This window comes from Cucumis melo, chromosome 1, assembly GCF_025177605.1.
Source record: "Cucumis melo cultivar AY chromosome 1, USDA_Cmelo_AY_1.0, whole genome shotgun sequence".
Lineage (NCBI taxonomy): Eukaryota > Viridiplantae > Streptophyta > Magnoliopsida > Cucurbitales > Cucurbitaceae > Cucumis > Cucumis melo.
In genome coordinates this window covers 14,339,848-14,358,959 of record NC_066857.1, presented here as the reverse complement: position 1 = coordinate 14,358,959, position 19,112 = coordinate 14,339,848, and the positions used below count along the sequence as shown (strand labels likewise).

The 19,112-nt window shown below is 28.1% G+C and overlaps 1 protein-coding gene across 1 annotated transcript; it reads left to right on the top strand.

Moving 5' to 3' along the window:
* The first annotated feature begins 2,853 nt into the window (after positions 1-2,853).
* On the top strand, positions 2,854-4,707 carry LOC103490385 (heavy metal-associated isoprenylated plant protein 41-like). Its single transcript, XM_017044980.2, has 3 exons — positions 2,854-3,177; positions 3,497-3,695; positions 3,793-4,707. Exons 1-3 carry the CDS (start codon positions 2,991-2,993, stop codon positions 4,418-4,420), a joined length of 1,014 nt encoding a protein of 337 aa, XP_016900469.1. The 5' UTR covers positions 2,854-2,990; the 3' UTR covers positions 4,421-4,707.
* Positions 4,708-19,112: the final 14,405 nt, after the last annotated feature.

The window sequence follows — 19,112 nt, the reverse complement described above, 5'->3', positions numbered from 1 at the left end:
AACTCTCACTCAAGTATTAGAACAAGTTAATAAAACTATATAAGTATGACTTTTAAATTAAAAATCACCTAAAAAGTGTTTTAACTCTCAAAATAACGTACACATATCTAACTATGACTTCTAAATTCAGATGCAACTACAAAATCTCTAAAGGCCCATTTGTTTCAAGGCATTTTTTTGTGAAATAATAACTCATTAGACCCTAATTGTATAATTAAATATACTGATTTAGGGCTATAGAGGTAAAAATCTTTCATTTGGTTTAACAATATTTTTATTATTATTATTATTTGATCAATTTAACTGGCTCAAAAACTTAGAATGGTATTTTAAACTTGAGGTTAAAATGTTGGAGAAACTTAGCGACCAAATGAAAATCAAAATTCTAACTTTATAACTTTTTTATTCCTCAAGTAAAGTTTGATTAAAAAATTATAATTTTTCAATAATTGAATTCAATATTAAAATATTAGTTTTTATTTTTCAATTTGAACTTAGAATAAGGTGTCCCTTACTTTTGGAGTTTGTGTAAAAAAATACCTCTAAACTTTCAAAAGTTTCAAAAATATTCTTAAACTATTTTTAAAAAGTAAAAAAAAAAAAAAACCCTGTCGTTAGCTTAGGATGAAAACCGTTAAAATTTTGTTTAAAAAATACTCATAAATTATTGAAAAGTTTCATAAATGTCCTTGAGCTTAAAAAAAAGAGAGTAAAAAACAGTACTCTCATCGATCCAAATTTTACATCAATTTTTCTCACAAAACAAAATAAATAAATAAAAAAGTTAAAACAATAATTGTAAATTTATTTAACTGTTAACACATAATGATAGATCACAAACACAACCAATCTTAAATAGATATTGTTGTAATTAATATACAATTAATTGTCAAATAAAAAAGTATATCTAACTATTAACACCTAGTGATACTCTAATAGACCTGCTGGTGTGAGGCTTTTTTTAAACTTCGTAAGATTTTATGTTTTATCAAAGTTTTATGGATATATCGAAGTGTTCATTTTACAAAAATTTTGAATTTCAATGGATATTTCAAAAAAATTATAAAATAAAAATTAAAAAAAGTAAATCTAAATTAGTAAATAAATATTTTATTATTCTCAATTAAGTAAGCATATTGTTATGAATATTCTACATTAAAGTCAAATATTATTAGATGTTTATAACCTCTTTAGGTTAGAAATTCATCTAATAACCTTCCCATCAATTTCCATAACTTTCTTGTCCTTTATTTATGTTTGGTTTTGTAACCATTATTCTCACAACCTTATAAATAGAGGTTGTAAAGATCACTTGTATACACACCACAATTGAGTTCAATTGTCTTCTCTTCTCTATTCTTCTCTTTAGTTGTTTCATTGTTCTTTGTTTCATAACAAGCATGTCTATTATTTATATTATATTTATAGTAGTGTCATTTTGATATTTATTATTTTCTGTGATTCGTGAATTATTCTACAATGTTATGTACATATCAATTCACCTCTTCTATAGATGTCGAACCCATGAAAATGTGAAAATTTTGATAAAAATATATGAAAATTTAAAACTATGATTTTAACTTAATATTTTGGTTATTATTTTGGGTGCAAAGAAATTTGGTGTAAAAATTGGATTAATGAGAGTTTTTTTTTATATAAATTTTTAAGTTAAAGAGTATTTATAAAATATTTCAATAATTTAGGATATTTTTTAAACAAAACTTTAACTGTTTTCATCCAAAATTATCGATAAGGGTTTTGAACCCTTTTCCGAAGCTTAAGAGCATTTTTAAAACTTTTGAAAGCAAACATTTTTTATAATTCAACCTTTAAAAAAAATCAAGATTTGTTCTAATGAGTTTGAAAAAATTCTAAGAAATTTTATTTCAAACCTAGTAAAATTAAGATTTCAAATTATTAAACTAATTAACAAGAAAAATGTAGGATAAAAAATAATTATTTTTCACAATAATCGTAAAAATAAGTAAAAGCAAAAAAAAAGTGAAAAAGTTGACTATTTGTATGATAAAAGAATAATAATATAAAAAATTATATATAGTATAATCTAAGAGAAATTTTCATAAATGTAACAAACTATTAAAATATTTATTGGACAGGTAATAAATCTCATAAACTTAGTCATAAACAAATCTAAATGATTTTATAGCAAAAGAATCTTTAAAAAATTCGTTTAGATTTGTCTATTGTACCAAATCTAAACGATCCTCTAACCAAATATAAACGATCATCTAACCGAATTAAATGATCTTTTAACTAAATTAAACTTAAAATAGAAATAATAAATAATTTGGATTTGGTTATCCAAAATCTAAAATATGTACAACATATATTAGGCGCCTTGTTGATTTTTTTAATTTTCATTGTGGACCTGTGTACTTTTTTTCATTTTCGAAATTGTTAGTAAATATTTGACGATTTGTTATATTTTTGAAAAGACCCATAAAATAACCTATACTTAATTTAATAATGTTATAATTAAAATTATAATAACAAGTTTATTATAACCCATAAACTATAAATAAGTTAATAAAACGTACCGGCTACTCAAGCACCTTATTAACTATCTTATAGAAGAGGTAAGGGATCTTTTAAATTTATTTTTAAAATTGACGGTGAACAAAAAGTTTATCTTTTTTGTTGATGAATTTTGAATTAATTAGAAAAAATTGTTGATTTAAAATAAATAATGTTGATAAAAAGTATTCGAAATACACATTCAAAATTATTTGAAATTTATTTTCAAAATTAAGAACTTAATCCAAACAGACCGTATAATGGTGTTGGATAGAACACTACAGGAATCCCCTATAAATTTCACCACGCGTCCTACCTCATACCTATGCGTTTCTATTTCCCACCACCAAAAATACGGACGTCCTTTCGTTTCTTCTCTTTCACACTTTCTCAGGTTCTCCCACTCCCACTCCCACTGCCTCTCCCTCTCCCACACTCTCATTCTTCGCTCTTCTATGTTTATCAACGCCCGGAAACCCTTCCCCGGTCCTTCGCCTGACTCCGGCGAGAAGTGGCTCAAGTATTACTCCTCTTACCATGAAATACTCTTAGTCGACGAGGGAGATTTCTCTTTCTCTCTCTCATTGGCTATGTCTTTTGGCTCTGCTTCCAATATCCTCGCCACTTCTCTCGACTCCTATCGTACGCATACCTAGCTCCTTCTTTTTTATCTTTTTTTTTTATTCGATTCATCGTTTGTGTTTTCGGTTTTTTGACGGATGCGAACAACCCTCTCGTTTCGTTTTCTGTTTATGTTTCTTCTTCTTCTTCTTCTCCTTTCTCTTAGCTGTGATCAGTGATTATATCTGAGTAAATGTTGCTTTTTTTTCATCTGATTTCTAATTCGATTCGTGCATTTTTTAATATGTGTAGTTTAATTTGATCATTTGATTGCTGTTCTTACCTTCATTTTCTGATCAGCTTTTCATTTTCTTTGATTCGATTCTTTTTTGCGTTTTAGACGACGTGGTGATGAGGTACAAGAATGCCAGGTTAAATTTGACGATTCTGAATGGTTTGGGTGCATCTGTTTTACATGGAGTCGATGCGGCTAAGATGAAGTATCATATGGACTTGCATATGCGGAAATTTGATCGGATCATCTTCAATTTTCCCCACGCTGGTTTCTTTGGAAGAGAGGATAATCCCTTAATGTTTCGGTATATCCTCTTCATCTTCTCCATTGAATCCACGTTTTGAATTTCTAAGGTCGAGAAAGTGGTAATTGTAAGCTGGATATGGAACTGAGTTTTGCAGGATGCATAAGAAACTTGTACATGATTTCTTCAAGAATGCAAGCCAAATGCTTCGAGTTAATGGCGAAATCCATGTGAATCACAAAACAAAACCCCCATTCTCGGATTGGAATATTGTTCAACTCGCCTATCAAAACTCCCTGACATTGATTGGTTGTGCTGATTTCAATATACAGGATTACCCTGGATATCACAACAAGAGAGGGCAGGGCAATAGATGTGATTGCCCTTTCTTTTTGGGTGAGTGCTCTACTTTCAAATTTAGTATCAACCATTCAGCTAAAAGGACACCAAGATTATTGCACATCAATAATACCTTAGATATCCAAAGAAACCTACCATGTCCAGAGATCCCAATCTCAAATCACTCCCACCTTCGATATCCGACTTCATTTGAATCAAGTTATTGCCACAGTCACATATCAATGCAGGATCATCAACCCTGGTTGGAACCCGAATATTCTCGTGTACCTCAGTCCGTCAATGCACATAATAGATTCATGACAGGAATGCTCGAGAGTATGTCGAACAAGAATGTCTATTGGTCGAGCAATTTGAGGTCTAATTTTGGTGAGGAAACTGTGAGATCAGATGCGAGGACCATTCGACGATCATTCCAGTATCTGTAATATAGTAAGTACTCTCTCTGCTTTTCTGGATGTACGGTCACATGTAGTCTTTGATTTGATGGGCACAGTATGAGTTGGGGAGAATATGAAGCCTTCTCTCAGCTTGTTTTGTTTGCTTTTTTGAGTGCACTTCTTTTGAGAACATGTTGGTAATGAGACATAAGTGAACTAAATTATATGTAATTAAGATCTACTAGTTTGGTCACTAAACTTTCAAGTTTGTGACTAAATTGTCCTACAACTATAAAAAAAAAAATTAATATATGATGGGTGAATTTTTATTGTCAGGTCCATAATCTTAAAATGTCCAATTTTGTACCCAATACATGTTTAATATTATGGCAAAAAAAAAAAAAAAATTAAAACTATCAATTTTACTAAATATAAAATTACATATATTAAAACTCTAAGCTTTCGATTTTGATATTATAGGAAAAAGTAGAACAGATTAAGGATATATACTTATAATTCAAATAAACATAAAGTTGAAGATTGATACTTAGAGAGACTAAAAAAGTAATTTAACATAAATAAATGCTATATAATCAAATTTTGTTTGTTTGCTTGTTTTTCAAATATAAGAAATACTATATGATAGACCAAATTTTATCATTAATAGACTCTTAACTGATTTTATCTGTAGTTTTTTTCAAAATGTTGCTATACATCAGTAGTATATATATACATGTACTGATGTACATATATATACACATGAAAGAAATCAAACAACATTAATAAAGAGGAGTGACTTTGTGTAAAAAGAGATGGTTTGAGAAAAGAAAACTCCAAAATGGGAGTGAAGATATTTTGAGAGCCTAAACTTGTCAAGTGTTGCTGTTTCTAAAACACTATTCTAATAATAATAATAGTAATAATAACAATAATAATAATAAAAGACATAAAAGTAAAACCAACATTTGAATGTACACATTGCATAATTTAAAACTTCATGTTTTTAACTGCGTCTTGTGTTCGACCTCAATGAGGAAGCACCAAGACAAACTAGTTGAACAAATTTATTTTTTCAAACATTGGCTAGTTGTGAAAGATAACATTATTTCACAATTACTAGTTTTTAAGCACGTCTTTTTTTTCTTATCCAAATAAAGAGTTTATCCTTTTCTTTTGATTGTATTTTGAAAAGTAATAATAAAGAAAAGAAATTATTTACATTCCAAATAAAAGAGTTGTATGAATAGTAAATATTTCTACGATTTTTCATTTTCTATATCTAATATTCGTTAGTAAATTTTTTAAAATAATGAGAGATATTAGTTTGGATTGTTCAGTTTAGAGTAAGCTAAGGGAAATCAATAAGTGAACAAATAATCCTAAACTTAATTTTTTTTTCAGAAAAAACATAAGAATAGATTGAATACTTTTTATACTAATAGCAATTATTTTGGTTATTAGTATAATAGAACGTAAAACTATTATTTAAAAAACCTTACAAAAATTGTATGCAACCAATAAAGGAGAAAAATAATCATGTTTTAGGGATCTAAATTTTGCAAAACAAAAAAGCTCAAGTTCCCAATATGAAATACAAAAAATACACAGCCCACACAGTTCTTTTTTGATTCTCAACCCATGATTATCGGCCACCACGTACGACCTAACGGGTCTCGGACAATCATAGTGATTTATTATTTTCTAACCTACATAAATATAGATATGCCACAATCACTACCAATCTTTAGATAGAAAGTGATAAAGTTGTATCTCTATCTCGGATATAATGTGATAGATCACTATTACTTTCTATTTGAGATAAATAGAGATATAGTTATATCATTGTCTATTTGAGATAAATAGTGAGATAACAATACAATATTTCATAGTTTTTGTGCATGAAAATTGATGGTACCATTAAAATATTTAAAACTCAAGAGCATTATCAATCAGAATATACATTTGTTTAATTTTGCTATTTTTTGAGACAATATATAGATCTATCTAATTTTCTATCATAAATAGATAGAGATAGGTTACTATCACTGTCTATTTGAGTTAGAAAGTGATAAAGTTTTATCATTTTTTATCCCAGATAGAAAGAGATAGACCACTATCATTGTCTATTTGAGATAGACTTTAATAAATGAGTTTTAATGGTTTGGTTATAGATCTTGGTTTGCTATTTTTGTTTAATTCTACTGAAATAGACCGAGATTGAAACTGATAATATTCCATTGTCTATCTGGAATAGACAGTGATAGTTCTCTATCAAAGTCTATCTGAGATAAACAAATATTGAATACTATCATTTTCTATTTGAGTGATGGAAAGTGGTAGATATGCACAACGAAATTAGGATCTAGATTATCCTAATTGCATCTAAACAATTTAGAAATTAACATGCAATATTACCTTAATTAAATGAAATTAGGTTTAAAAGAAAACTCATATCTTCGTAGCTTCTCAATCCTCATAATCTCCTCATGAACACGAACCCAAAACCACCACTAGTGTTGGCTCACTATTCTCTAAACTAAGAACCGGGTTGTGGAACTCAATAAGTGAAGTAATTGAGAGAGAGAGAGAGAGAGAGAGATGGAAATTGGAGGTGGAATTTAGGGTTGGGAGTTGAGAGAGAAATTATTTTTGGTAAAAATTTTGTAAGTCAAGATTACAAATTTTTGCAAAAGTTCTAAAAAATTTGAAATGTTGCTTTTAAATAACCTAATTACATGAAAAAAAATGCATGTAATTAGTTTACAAAATCTCAACACCTAACATTCCATTTATTCTTAATGGGCTAGGTGTTTACATCTCATGTAGTCACTTATCCCATTAAGTGTTCATGGAATTATCCGATAAAATGTTAGATTTTCACATTAACTTTGGTCAAAGGGCAATTTGGTCATTTGAACATTCAAGTTAGAGTCAAACTTTGACTTTTTAAAGTCAAAGTCAATATTTTGACTTTTTACTATTTTGTCTGTCTTGACTAATTTCGACCTTCCGAGCATGAATCCACATTCATTTTTTAAAATTTCAAATCACATCTGAATATAAAGTCGGTGAAAGTTTGACTTTTCAAAATAAAAAATTAACATGTTAACTTTTTACATTTTTTTACAACTTTGACCATTTTCATCAATTCCGAGCTTCTGAATATGAATTCATATTTTTTATATTTAAATATAAAACTCTATCTGATAATCAACCGCTATATCACATATACTTGTCGATTTCTCTCTCCTTATCTAATTCGAACTATTTAAACTAATCCAACATATTGTTCTAAGTTTATTCCATATGACCTTAGTAGGGGAACCTAATGGATCTATAGATCATGAGTTTTGTAGGGTAAGTACGTGCATCAAAATAGAAAAAATTATAGGCAAGAGTAGAGAAATGTATGTTTGTGGGATTCATAAATGGTGTAAAGGGTATAGGCTTTGGCATCCAAGTGAGAAAAAGTGTGTTAACCGCTGTGATGTCACTTTCAGAAAGGAAGAAATGTTCATGTTCCAAAAGGAGATACAAGACTCAAACACACAGGCCGATAGAACATTTTTCTATCAATAGAGGTAGAGCAAATTAGGGTTCCTTCAACATTTAGCACACTTCCCATAACGCAGGCAAAAGATAGCCAAGAGATAGAAGATTTAGAGGAATAAAGCAAAGAACAAACTGACCTTAGAGATTATTCCCTTACAAGGATAGACAAAGATTGCAGAAGTATAGTTCTTATGAAGGCGGTCCTTTGATTTGCATGGGTGAAAGTGGTCTATGTCGTTGATTCAATATGCCTACCATTTTGGAGATTCGTCTGATTGAGGAGTTAGGAATACGGCTACAAGAGAAGGAATTCATTCATTCTCTATAAATACAATAAGTAGAGAGATTTCTTTCTTAAGGGCTGATTCCAAGACTTGAACAATGTGGCGCCACACCCTATCTTGGCCCAAAAGGACTTAAGTTATAGTGGGACTATAACTTATTGTTCATTAGAGGAATCAATGGTACTTAAGGAGTTAGATGTAACTACAGGGACAAAACGATAATTTTTGGTCTAACTGTACTTACGAGCAATTTGTGAAGGGTCATTGCACCGTTGATTGATTATATCTAATAGACACAAAAATATATCTACAGTAAGAAGAGTGTAACCACTAGTCTTTAGTGGAATGAGTGATAGTTAATTAATGAATAGAATTAAAAAGAGTTTAATTAATTAATCTCATTTCATTGGAGCTTCAGTCTGTAAGTTCATAAGGTCCCTTTGTGAGCTCAATAAGGATAAATGAGAATCAAATTTATTTTGATTTAAATTTGAATTGTTTGAATTGATTAAAGGGTATAAACTGTATATGATACAATTAATATAATGTATTTGATACATTATAATTTAAAGTTTTTATGAAAGAAGTTAATATTTGAATATAATTCAAATAATAATATGAATAAAATTTATAAATAAATTATAGGTTAAAATTTATATGGATTTAATTCATATTAGAACTATAAGTCATATAAGAGTTCTAAACCATTGGTTATATTATATATGATATAATATAAAGTTTATATTACATGAGATATTTTATGGTCTAAATTTATATTATTTTAATGAATATATTTAGAATAACTCATGTGAGGGAGAGAGATGAAGTTATTTGATAACGTTTCCTTTCATTATTATGGTTAAGATACACTTCAATCTCTGTGTGTGATTCTGACGATCTCTCTACAAAATCTCTCAAATAGAAAAAAAAAAAAAACTTTTTCCTTTCACCAAACCAAATCACAGAAGTCTACAACTTTGTTACACGATTGTTTATATTTGGCTACTCCAATCCAAATGATTTTTTTTCAAGATTCTTTATGCACGATCTTTTATTTTTTTTACACAATCGTTTACTTGTTTACACGATCGTTTACATTTGGCTACTCCAATCTAAATGATTTTTTTCAAGATTCTTTATACACGATCTTTTATTTTTTTTACACGATTGTTTACTTTTTTTACAGATAGTTTACATTTGGCTACTCCAATCTAAATGATTTTTTTTTCAGGATTATTTATACACGATATTTTAGATTTTGCTATTTTATGTACACGACGTAAAAAGAAGGAAAAGAAGAAAGACGATGGAAAGAAATTGCAGCGAAAAAAAAGAAGAAAAGTAAAATGACGATGGAAAAGCGAAAAAAAAGAGGAAAAGAAGAAAAACGATGGAAATTAGATTAAACGACGTAAATAAAGAATTGAAAAATAAGAAAGATGATAGAAAGAAATTGCAAAAAAAAAAAAAAAAAAGATGAAAGAAGAAAGACGAAATCGCATGAGAAAGATGATGAAGTAAATAGCAAGAGGAGAACAAATCGCGAGAAAGAAAAGAAAGATGGAAGGGCAAACCTGAAATATTTAAAAAAATGACTAACTTTATGGGCTTTGTTATACGGACCGTAAATAGTTTGGTACTTTGTTACATTTACCAGAGTTTCCCTTTTAAAAAAGCAAAATTAAATTATAAAATTTAAATTTCATATAAAATTAAAATTTCATATAAAATTAAAATTTTAATATCAGAAAGCGAATATGTCATAAAAAAATGATAAAAAAGATTAAAGAAGAAAGCAAATTTCTTAATATGATTTTTGTTATTTTGGATTTTAAAACGAAAAGTAAATTAACAACTTATTACTAACTTTTAAAACGTTGGTAAATTTGTAACAAAACAAAATGTTAAAACTTTTGTTTTCAAGAGGTAAATTGTAAAAAAAGATAATCTACTTTTTTAAAATCAATGTTAAATTAAAATTAAATAAGTTTCATAAGTTTTTTTCTTTCTTTCTTTTAAAAAAGATATCATTGTCCTTTTCTAAAATCAAAACTAAATAAATAAATAAAACTTGTTTTACTTCATAACTAAATTGAGTTACATAAATTGAAAAAACAAAAACACTTTCTTAAAACTTTTGTTTTTAAGAAAATAATTGTAAAAAAATATAATCTCGTATTTTTTTTAAAGCAATTCTAAATTAAAATTAAGTAAGTCTCACAATTTTTTTTAAAAGACATCATTGTCTTTTTTAAAATCAAAACTAAATCAAGAAAATTTTCAAACTTCATAGAAATATTATATAGATAATGAGTTACATAATTAAAAAAAACAATTTTTTTTTAACTTTTGTTTTTAAGAAAAAAATTGTAAAAATAATGTTATACTTTTTAAAAAGCAATGCTAAATTAAAATCAATTAAGACACCATTGTTTTTTCTAAAATTTAAACTAAATCAAGAAAAAAATTTAAACTTTATAACTAAATTACATAGAACAAAGAGTTACATAATTAAAAGAAAAAGAACAATTTTTTAAAACTTTTGTTTTAAAGAAAAAAGTTGTAAACGAAGATAATCTTGTATTTTTTAAAAGCAATTCTAAATTAAAATTAAGTAAGTCTCACAAGTTTTTTTTCCTTAAAAAACACTGTCTTTTCTAAAATCAAAACTAAATCAAAGAACTTGAACCATCAAAGTAGATTGTTGTTGTGTTAGGGAACACAAGGTTAGGAAACAAACATTATTAGGACTTTAGAAACCTCGTGTACTAGGAACTCAGTTGTGTTTGTTTTGTCAGGAACTTATCGTTAATTAAAGTACTAAAATAGCATGGACGTAGAACCAAACGAGTTGATTGCAATACTTACTGTCATTTGCACAACACAACAACAATGGATGCTAATGTTCAATATGACAATGAGACTTGGAGACAGAAGAATAGAAAACCAATCACCACACCGAAGACACCAAATTAGGCAACTTCACTTTTTTCGTCTAATTCATGAAAGTGATATAGCTTGTCGAGAGAATACACAGACGGATCGAAGATGTTTTACTATCTTGTGTACTATGTTAAGAACAAGAGGGGGATTGGAAGCCACTTAATATGTGGATGTTGAAGAGATGGTTGTGATTTTCTTGCATATTGTAGCACGCGATGTTAAGAATAGGGTAGCTCGACGATATTTTGCAAGGTCTGGTGAAACAGTGTCAAGACATTTCAACACTGTTCTTAACGCAGTCTTAAACTCCATGAAATCCTTCTTAAGCAATCTGATCCAGGGACCCATTCATGTTTGCAAGTGAAGTGTTGATGGTTTCAGGTATATAATCAGCCTGCTACTACTTTACAGTGGATATGTACTTCTATGAATTGACGAATAAAATATCTTTTGCCCCTTGACAAAATTGTCTAGGTGCATTAGATGGTACACACATCAAAGTGAATGTAAATATGAGTGATCGCCCAAGGTATAGATCTAAAAAGGGTGACATTACCACAAATGTATTTGGTGTGTGTTTGCAAAATGGTGAAGTTCATATTTGTCATGCCTGGATGGGAAGGGTCTGCATCTGATTTGAGGGTACTTAGAGATGCAGTGTCACGACCTACTGGTCTAAAAATCCCAAAGGGTTCTTCTCCCCACACAGTGGTGTTAGACCATATGCTCATTTAATATGGTGTATCCTAATAATTCATTATGGACGCAACGTGGGCAGGTTATTACTATTTGTGTGATGTTGGTTATCCAAATGCTGAAGGATTCCTCGCTCTATACCGAGGTCAACATTACCATCTAACTGAATGGCGTGGAGAAAACCCACCAAAATACCCGAAAGAGCTATTTAACATGAGGCATTCCTCTGCTAGAAACGTTGTTGAAAGAGCATTTGGATCATTGAAGGGATGGTGGGCCATTCTACGAAGAAGATCCTATTACCTCGTTGACATACAATGTAAAATAATAACGGCATGTTGCCTCTTACATAACTTGATACATAGAGAAATGGGTTCAGAGGCAATATTTGAGGAGCCACATCTTGGTGAAGGTGATTCAAGCGAGATGAACATTGAGGGATAATCTTGCACACCAAATGTTTGAGGATTGGAATAATGTATGACTAATATAAGTAGTTTAGTTTCCTATAGAATTTTGTTGTTTTATCACATGATCTGTAATTGGAGTCAGAAATACATGGGGGTTTCCTCTAAATTATGAGAACTAAGTTACCTATATGTCAATCTATAGATTCTTTATCCATTGACTTTTATAAAATTCATGCGCTAATTTAGATGGCATCAAAAAATTCAAAAGCCACTAACCATCGGCGGATAATCATTGAGGATGAGGTGTTGGTTGAATGCTTACTACAACTAGTGGAGAAAGGTGGCTGGAGGGCTGATAATGGAACATTCAAACTGGGATATTTGGTACAAGTACAAAAACTAATGAAAGAAAAAATTCCTGGAAGCAACATACAAGTGACTCCAAATCTAGAGTCGAGAGTAAAAATTTTAAAAAAGCAGTACATTGACATACACAGAGATGATGGGGCTAGCGCGTAGTGGGTTTGGCTGGAATGAGGAACGAAAGTGCATTAAGGCAGAGAAACACGTGTTCGATGACTGGGTTCAGGTAAGAAGATGAATATAAATCATACTTTTTATAAAAGTAAAATATACTTACATATGTTAACTCCATGTAGGGACACCCCAATGCTTGAGGCCTACTAAATAAACCATTTAATTTCCTTACTTCTATAACTTGGAATTTGTGTTTGGTAGAGATAGGGCTACTGGTTGTAGATGTAAGACACCCGTTGAAATGGGCTCACAGACTGCAAGAGATACTGAGGAAGATGACATGGACATTAATCTTGAAGACTTTGATATTCCAAATCCACATGGACTTGAGCCACCGTCGGGGGAGGACATAACATCCACTCCAACAAGTATGGCACATGATGCGGGATCCTCTAGGCCAAGTAAGAAAAGACGGTCATATTTAGGGCACCTCATGGACACATTTCGGGCAAGTATGCGAGAAACTTCCAAGGAAATTGAAAAGATTAGTACATGGCAGAGAGAAAAAAAATGAAAATAGAATCATCCCTACACAAACGATTACATGTTGAATTACAGATTATCTTGGAATGGACGTGGACGATTGTTTAATTGTAGCCAAGTCTCTATTACCTGATCCCATGATGTTGCATGCATTCCTTGACTACCAAGCAGAATGGAAGTACAGAAAATGCATGCGTATCTTAGGAAGGCAACCATAACCATAACTAAAGTAACTTTACTTGACTTTCACTTTTATTTGACCCTTTGGTCATGCTTACTTTTGAAACAAACTAGACCTAACTATAACTTTTGTAATTCCCATCAAATTAAATGGCTTGTTATATTTTGTGGATGGATTGTAATATTTCTAATTAGAGCAACCATGTTAATGCAACTTAGATCAAAATTATTGTTATTGAATGTTAAAATTTCTCGTTTTTATATTATTGTCATGAAAAATCAGTAGAGTAAAGAAATTGAATTAGAGGTACATAATTTGAAAAAAATATTTTAATTTAATAACTGATACATGATAAAATTTAGGATGTACAATTTGCAAAAAAAAAAAAAAAACTAAGCAAGTTAAACCCGGAATGTAAAACCAACATCCAAACACATGCATCAGAAACCTAGATTTAATTTCCAAATCTTGCACAAACCCAGATTTCCAAATCTTGTACTCTAAACACAGTCATTTCTAATTCCCAAGCATCAAAACCCCATCAGATAGCCCACAGGCATTTAATTCCCAGGCATTTGATTCCAAACTTGCGCATCAAATAGCCCCTTAGATATTTAAAAAGGCAAAAACTGAAATTTGGAGCTTGAGAAATTTGGGGCTTTGCATCCAGTTCTTCTGAACTTGAGAGCTTCTATCTTCATTGAAAACTTCAAAATTTTTACCTTTAGTTCTTCCAACTCCTTTTTCTAAAGAAATATTTAGAGAAATCACTTAATTTTTCCATGATATTTCACAAATGTCCTAAATTTTCAATTATTATCTTATGTAAGAAATCGTGGTATTTTAGGACGATTTTAACCTTCATATAATTATTTAAAAATAATGATTTTCGAAAATTTTGAACAATATTTTTCTTAATTATCAACAACCATATTTATTATATCAATTGTAACTTAATTATTAATACATATATATTTGTATTTATTAATGTAATACTTATTACCTTTAGAATGATTTAAATATGCTATAAATTATTATCTTATATGGTAATAATATTTTTAATTATTTTACAAAACAAATATTTTCAATTTCATGCCCAACCAAAAGTTATTTTCTCACGATCATCAATTTTGGCACTAGTACTGGCATTCTTCTCCGATTTCTATAACAAAAAAATTTGTTCTTTCTTCTTCCCTAAACCCTGTCTTTATAACAAGTCTTATTTGTTTCGTATATTATTTATTCTTCCATTTCATAGCATATATTCTGATAATGTTCCTCCTATTTTGATTAATTTTCACACATATGCTACTGAATAATATATTTATGTCTTGTGATTTATTACATATATACTATTGCATATATTCAATAATACATACACAGATTTTTTCTTATGTTCTGTAATTTTTGTTTACTCAATTTACATACTACTTCATATATTCTATAATTATGGTATGTTCCGATCATCTTATTCATATTTTTGTTTAGTAAAATTTTCGTAAACAATATATACATTTATGTACCACTGTTTAATTTACTTCTATTATGTGATTTATCAGATATATACATATTATTCATATTTATGTTATGTGATTTAATACATATGTACGACTACATATATTCAATAATACATTAATTGTAGTTGAATTTCATTATATATCACTGTATACACAGATGATGTTATCAGTATATACATCTGTATATATACAATAACAGGTATTTAGTGACATAGTTCAATTTTTTTCCTTCATGTTTCGTATCATTTTCTTTACTTTTTCTCGATTCGATTAATATTTTCTTTGATTTCTTACATATATACTACTGCATAATATGTTTATGTTCTGTGATTTGTTACAAATATACTATTTCATATATTCAATAATATAGAAATTGAAGTTGTCATCTTCCTAACGAATGTAAAACGTTCATTTTGTCGACAAAAAAAGATTAGAATTCTTTCTAAAATAGAGTTTAAGAGACGCGTTAAATGTGGCTGTTGTGTACATGTTGGCCATAATTGAAAGATATGCAAGTTTTTCTTAATGAATTGATTTTTTCTTCTTATTATTAGACTTTTAGTATGTTGTTTCATAACTTTATTTGAAATATTCATATTCCAATTTTTAGTTAAATTATTTTATTTTCATGTTTTTCATAAATTTCCAGCGTACTAATTAAAGTTCCTCAATTTATTATATTTCATATATTACCTTTCATACATAATCACTATTATTTTAAACACAACTTATTATTATTTTTTACATATAATATGAATATTAAAAATAAAATACATAAACCAATTTAACAAATTGAAAACACAACATTTCATTCATAAAATATACAATGTATTATTTCATATATACTATTCATAAATCAATTTAACATATGCTTCCCATTCAACCACTTTTTTCTACAATTCCCTGGATATCCAATTCTTTCATCAAAGTCTCTACATCACAAACATATTCAGTTTTCCTTAACATTACATGTACCAGAGAACATTAAATATATATATATATATATATATATATATATATATATTATAATTACGTAGAATATATGAAAAACAATGCAAAACGAAAGAAAGAATGGACGGAGAGAGAGATTAAAAAGTAAGAGAGAGGTATAGGAAATAATTTTATAAGAAAGTCACCAAAAGAAAAATAATTAAGGAGTAATTTTGATTATAATATTACCATAATAGAATTAATCACTTACCATACTTACATAGGAGTAATTTTTATTTTTTATTTATTTAGTATTTTTAATGTAAATGGGTAATAAGGTAAATTAGGACATACATTTTCTGAAATTTTATAGCTCATTTAGGACTTTTATGAAATTTCTTAGTGAAAAAGGTTTATTATGTAAAATGATATATCAATTAGGCTATTCTAGTTGAAACCCCTTTTCCAAATGAGAATTTTATGAGTCTTGCATGGACTTAGACCCAAAAAATGTATGGACTAAAGTTGTGCTTGATCCGAATCTTTTCTTTGGCACAAAGTTTTACTCTACGCTTAAATTAAGAAATATTTAGAGAAATCACATATGATTTTACACAAATGTTTCAAATTTTCATTTATTATCTAAATTAAAATTTCATATTTTTTTAGGACCATTTTAATCTTCACATCAATTATAATTAAAATTAATTTTTGAAAATATATAAAATATATTACCATAATTATATTAGAGGCGTTTGCAAAAATAGCAAAAAAAAAAATTATGATAATAAGGCCCGTGTCACTAGATTTTCTAAATTGTAAAAGTAGCAAATTTCAAAGAAAATAACCCTCTGATAACTCTATGATAGCCGTCTGATATATCTAATTACTTGTTATATTTCTTATTTTTGTAATATGCAAAAAAGAGGTGTTATGGACTGCTTTTTTCTATAAAAAATTTGTCATCTGATGTAATTTTCTATTATATTCATTATACCATATTTATTATATATTTTAACATACCAAATTAATGTAATAAATAATCCAGATTTATATTTGCATTTAGTAGTAGTATATCATTTATTGGAGATTGGAGATTGTAATATGGTAATAGTATTTAAATGATTTTCAAAAATTGACTTTATTCAATTTTATACGCAACACAAAATCAAAATATTTTACACCTTTCCGACGTCGTCTACCTTTCCACCGATCAGTTTTGCTGTTTGGTCTTTCCGATCTTGTCCTTCCAACTTTCCATATCCTTCAAGTATATCTGGTAAGTGTAGAATTTTTTCGTTCATATTTCTTTCTCCTTCCTATTTATGTAAATTTTGTCATATATAATTCCTCTTTAATTTTCCGTTCATTGTTCGGTGAACAAAAAGTACAATGAATGCATATTCCGGTCATCTTCTTCAAATAATCTTTTCATGTTATTAATTTTCTTTCTTAAATATGTATCTTAAATGTGCCGTCAACGAAATATACTATTTCATATATAGAATAATACAATATATACTTATTATATTTCTTAAATTTTGCATTGATTTTCATATATTGGAAATTAATTTGTAAAATTTTATCGTGACTAAAACAGTTTTTGATTTAAATAGATCGTTATATATCTCTGTATATTTAACATAATATTAGATAACAATGTATGTAAGCATATATTTTACGTTATATTTTAATTTTGTAACAATGTTTACATTATGTGAAAGTATAAATTTATATCAAAATGTAGATATCAAGGAAAAGGAAGAGATTGGATGAAGATAGAACAAGAAAAGAAGAAAATAAATCAAACAAGTGGAGAGAAAGAAGAAAATAGAGAGAGAACATCAAATAAATCATCAAAAGACTGAGTGATATACATCATATACTGTATAATATATATATATATATATATATATATATCAAATATTATGTCTATCATACTTTTAAATATTATGTCTATAATATATCAAATATTATGTTTATCATATTTTTAGTTATACTTTTAAATAGATCACTAAGAAACTGAATGATATACATCATATACTGTATAATATATCAAATAATGTCTATCATCACTAGAAGAAAAATAATTGAGGGAAATTTTTGGTTAGAATCTTACCATAGTTGAATTAATTATAGATCATATTTACATAGAATATCTAATAATGGACAATAATAAAATCAAATAAAAATAAATATATTAAATAATTAATAGTACACTTTCCTTATTTCATTTTTCCATTTCTTTAATATATTTGTAATAATAAATGTGGGTAGTTTGGTCATTTGAGCTCTATATTTGTGTAAAATTGAAGTACATTTATGAAAAATTTGACAACGATATAATTTAGGGTTTTCTATACTGACTTAATTTAATATACCTTATTACATTAATAGCCTAAACCTGCTATTTTTTTTTAATGTATATAAGTAGCTTAATCTACTCAGATTTTTCATAAATGTTAAGCTCAATTGTCTTATATAGGCCAATGATCATAATTACCTATATTATATATAAAAGCGTCTATAGGGAGAAACTTTTTTTTTCCAATTTTACCCCTCTCATTTTCATGATTCTAACTACAACATTAGTGTCCATTTTAAAATTTGTTAAATAAAAATTCAAAAGAAAATTGTAAAGTCACATAACTTATTAAATTAATTAACAATTAATATCTAAATATTAATTACATTTAAAACAAATTACCACTAAATACGTTAATTTAGATGTTACATTTTTTTTATTCCAAAAACCTTTTAGCTTTCCAAATTTTAATTCATTCTTTTAGAAAATGATTTTCATTAATTTTTTTATCATTACAAAATCATCCCCTAACTAACATTAATTAGACAATTCACACCAATAATAAATAAATAAATTTTTGCATCTAAAGTCTCTCCTCATTCTACAAATTTAATTCACTGTATAAAGCTTGTTATGCTAATTGAAAAATATCATTATCTCAAGTCTGCAATGATGGACAATGATATAGAAATATGCGAGTTTTTTAAACCACACCATTGGAGCATCAAGTCATGTAGAAACCAATTCATTGAGACAAAAACCAAAGTAGAGGAACGAGGCACCAAAAAGTCACTAGCTAGGAAAATTAATAAAGATTTTCGTATTGGAGTATTGTTGATTAAAGTAAGTATACACAACAATCACTAGAGTAATATCAAGAATAGCTTATTTATAATTTTCTA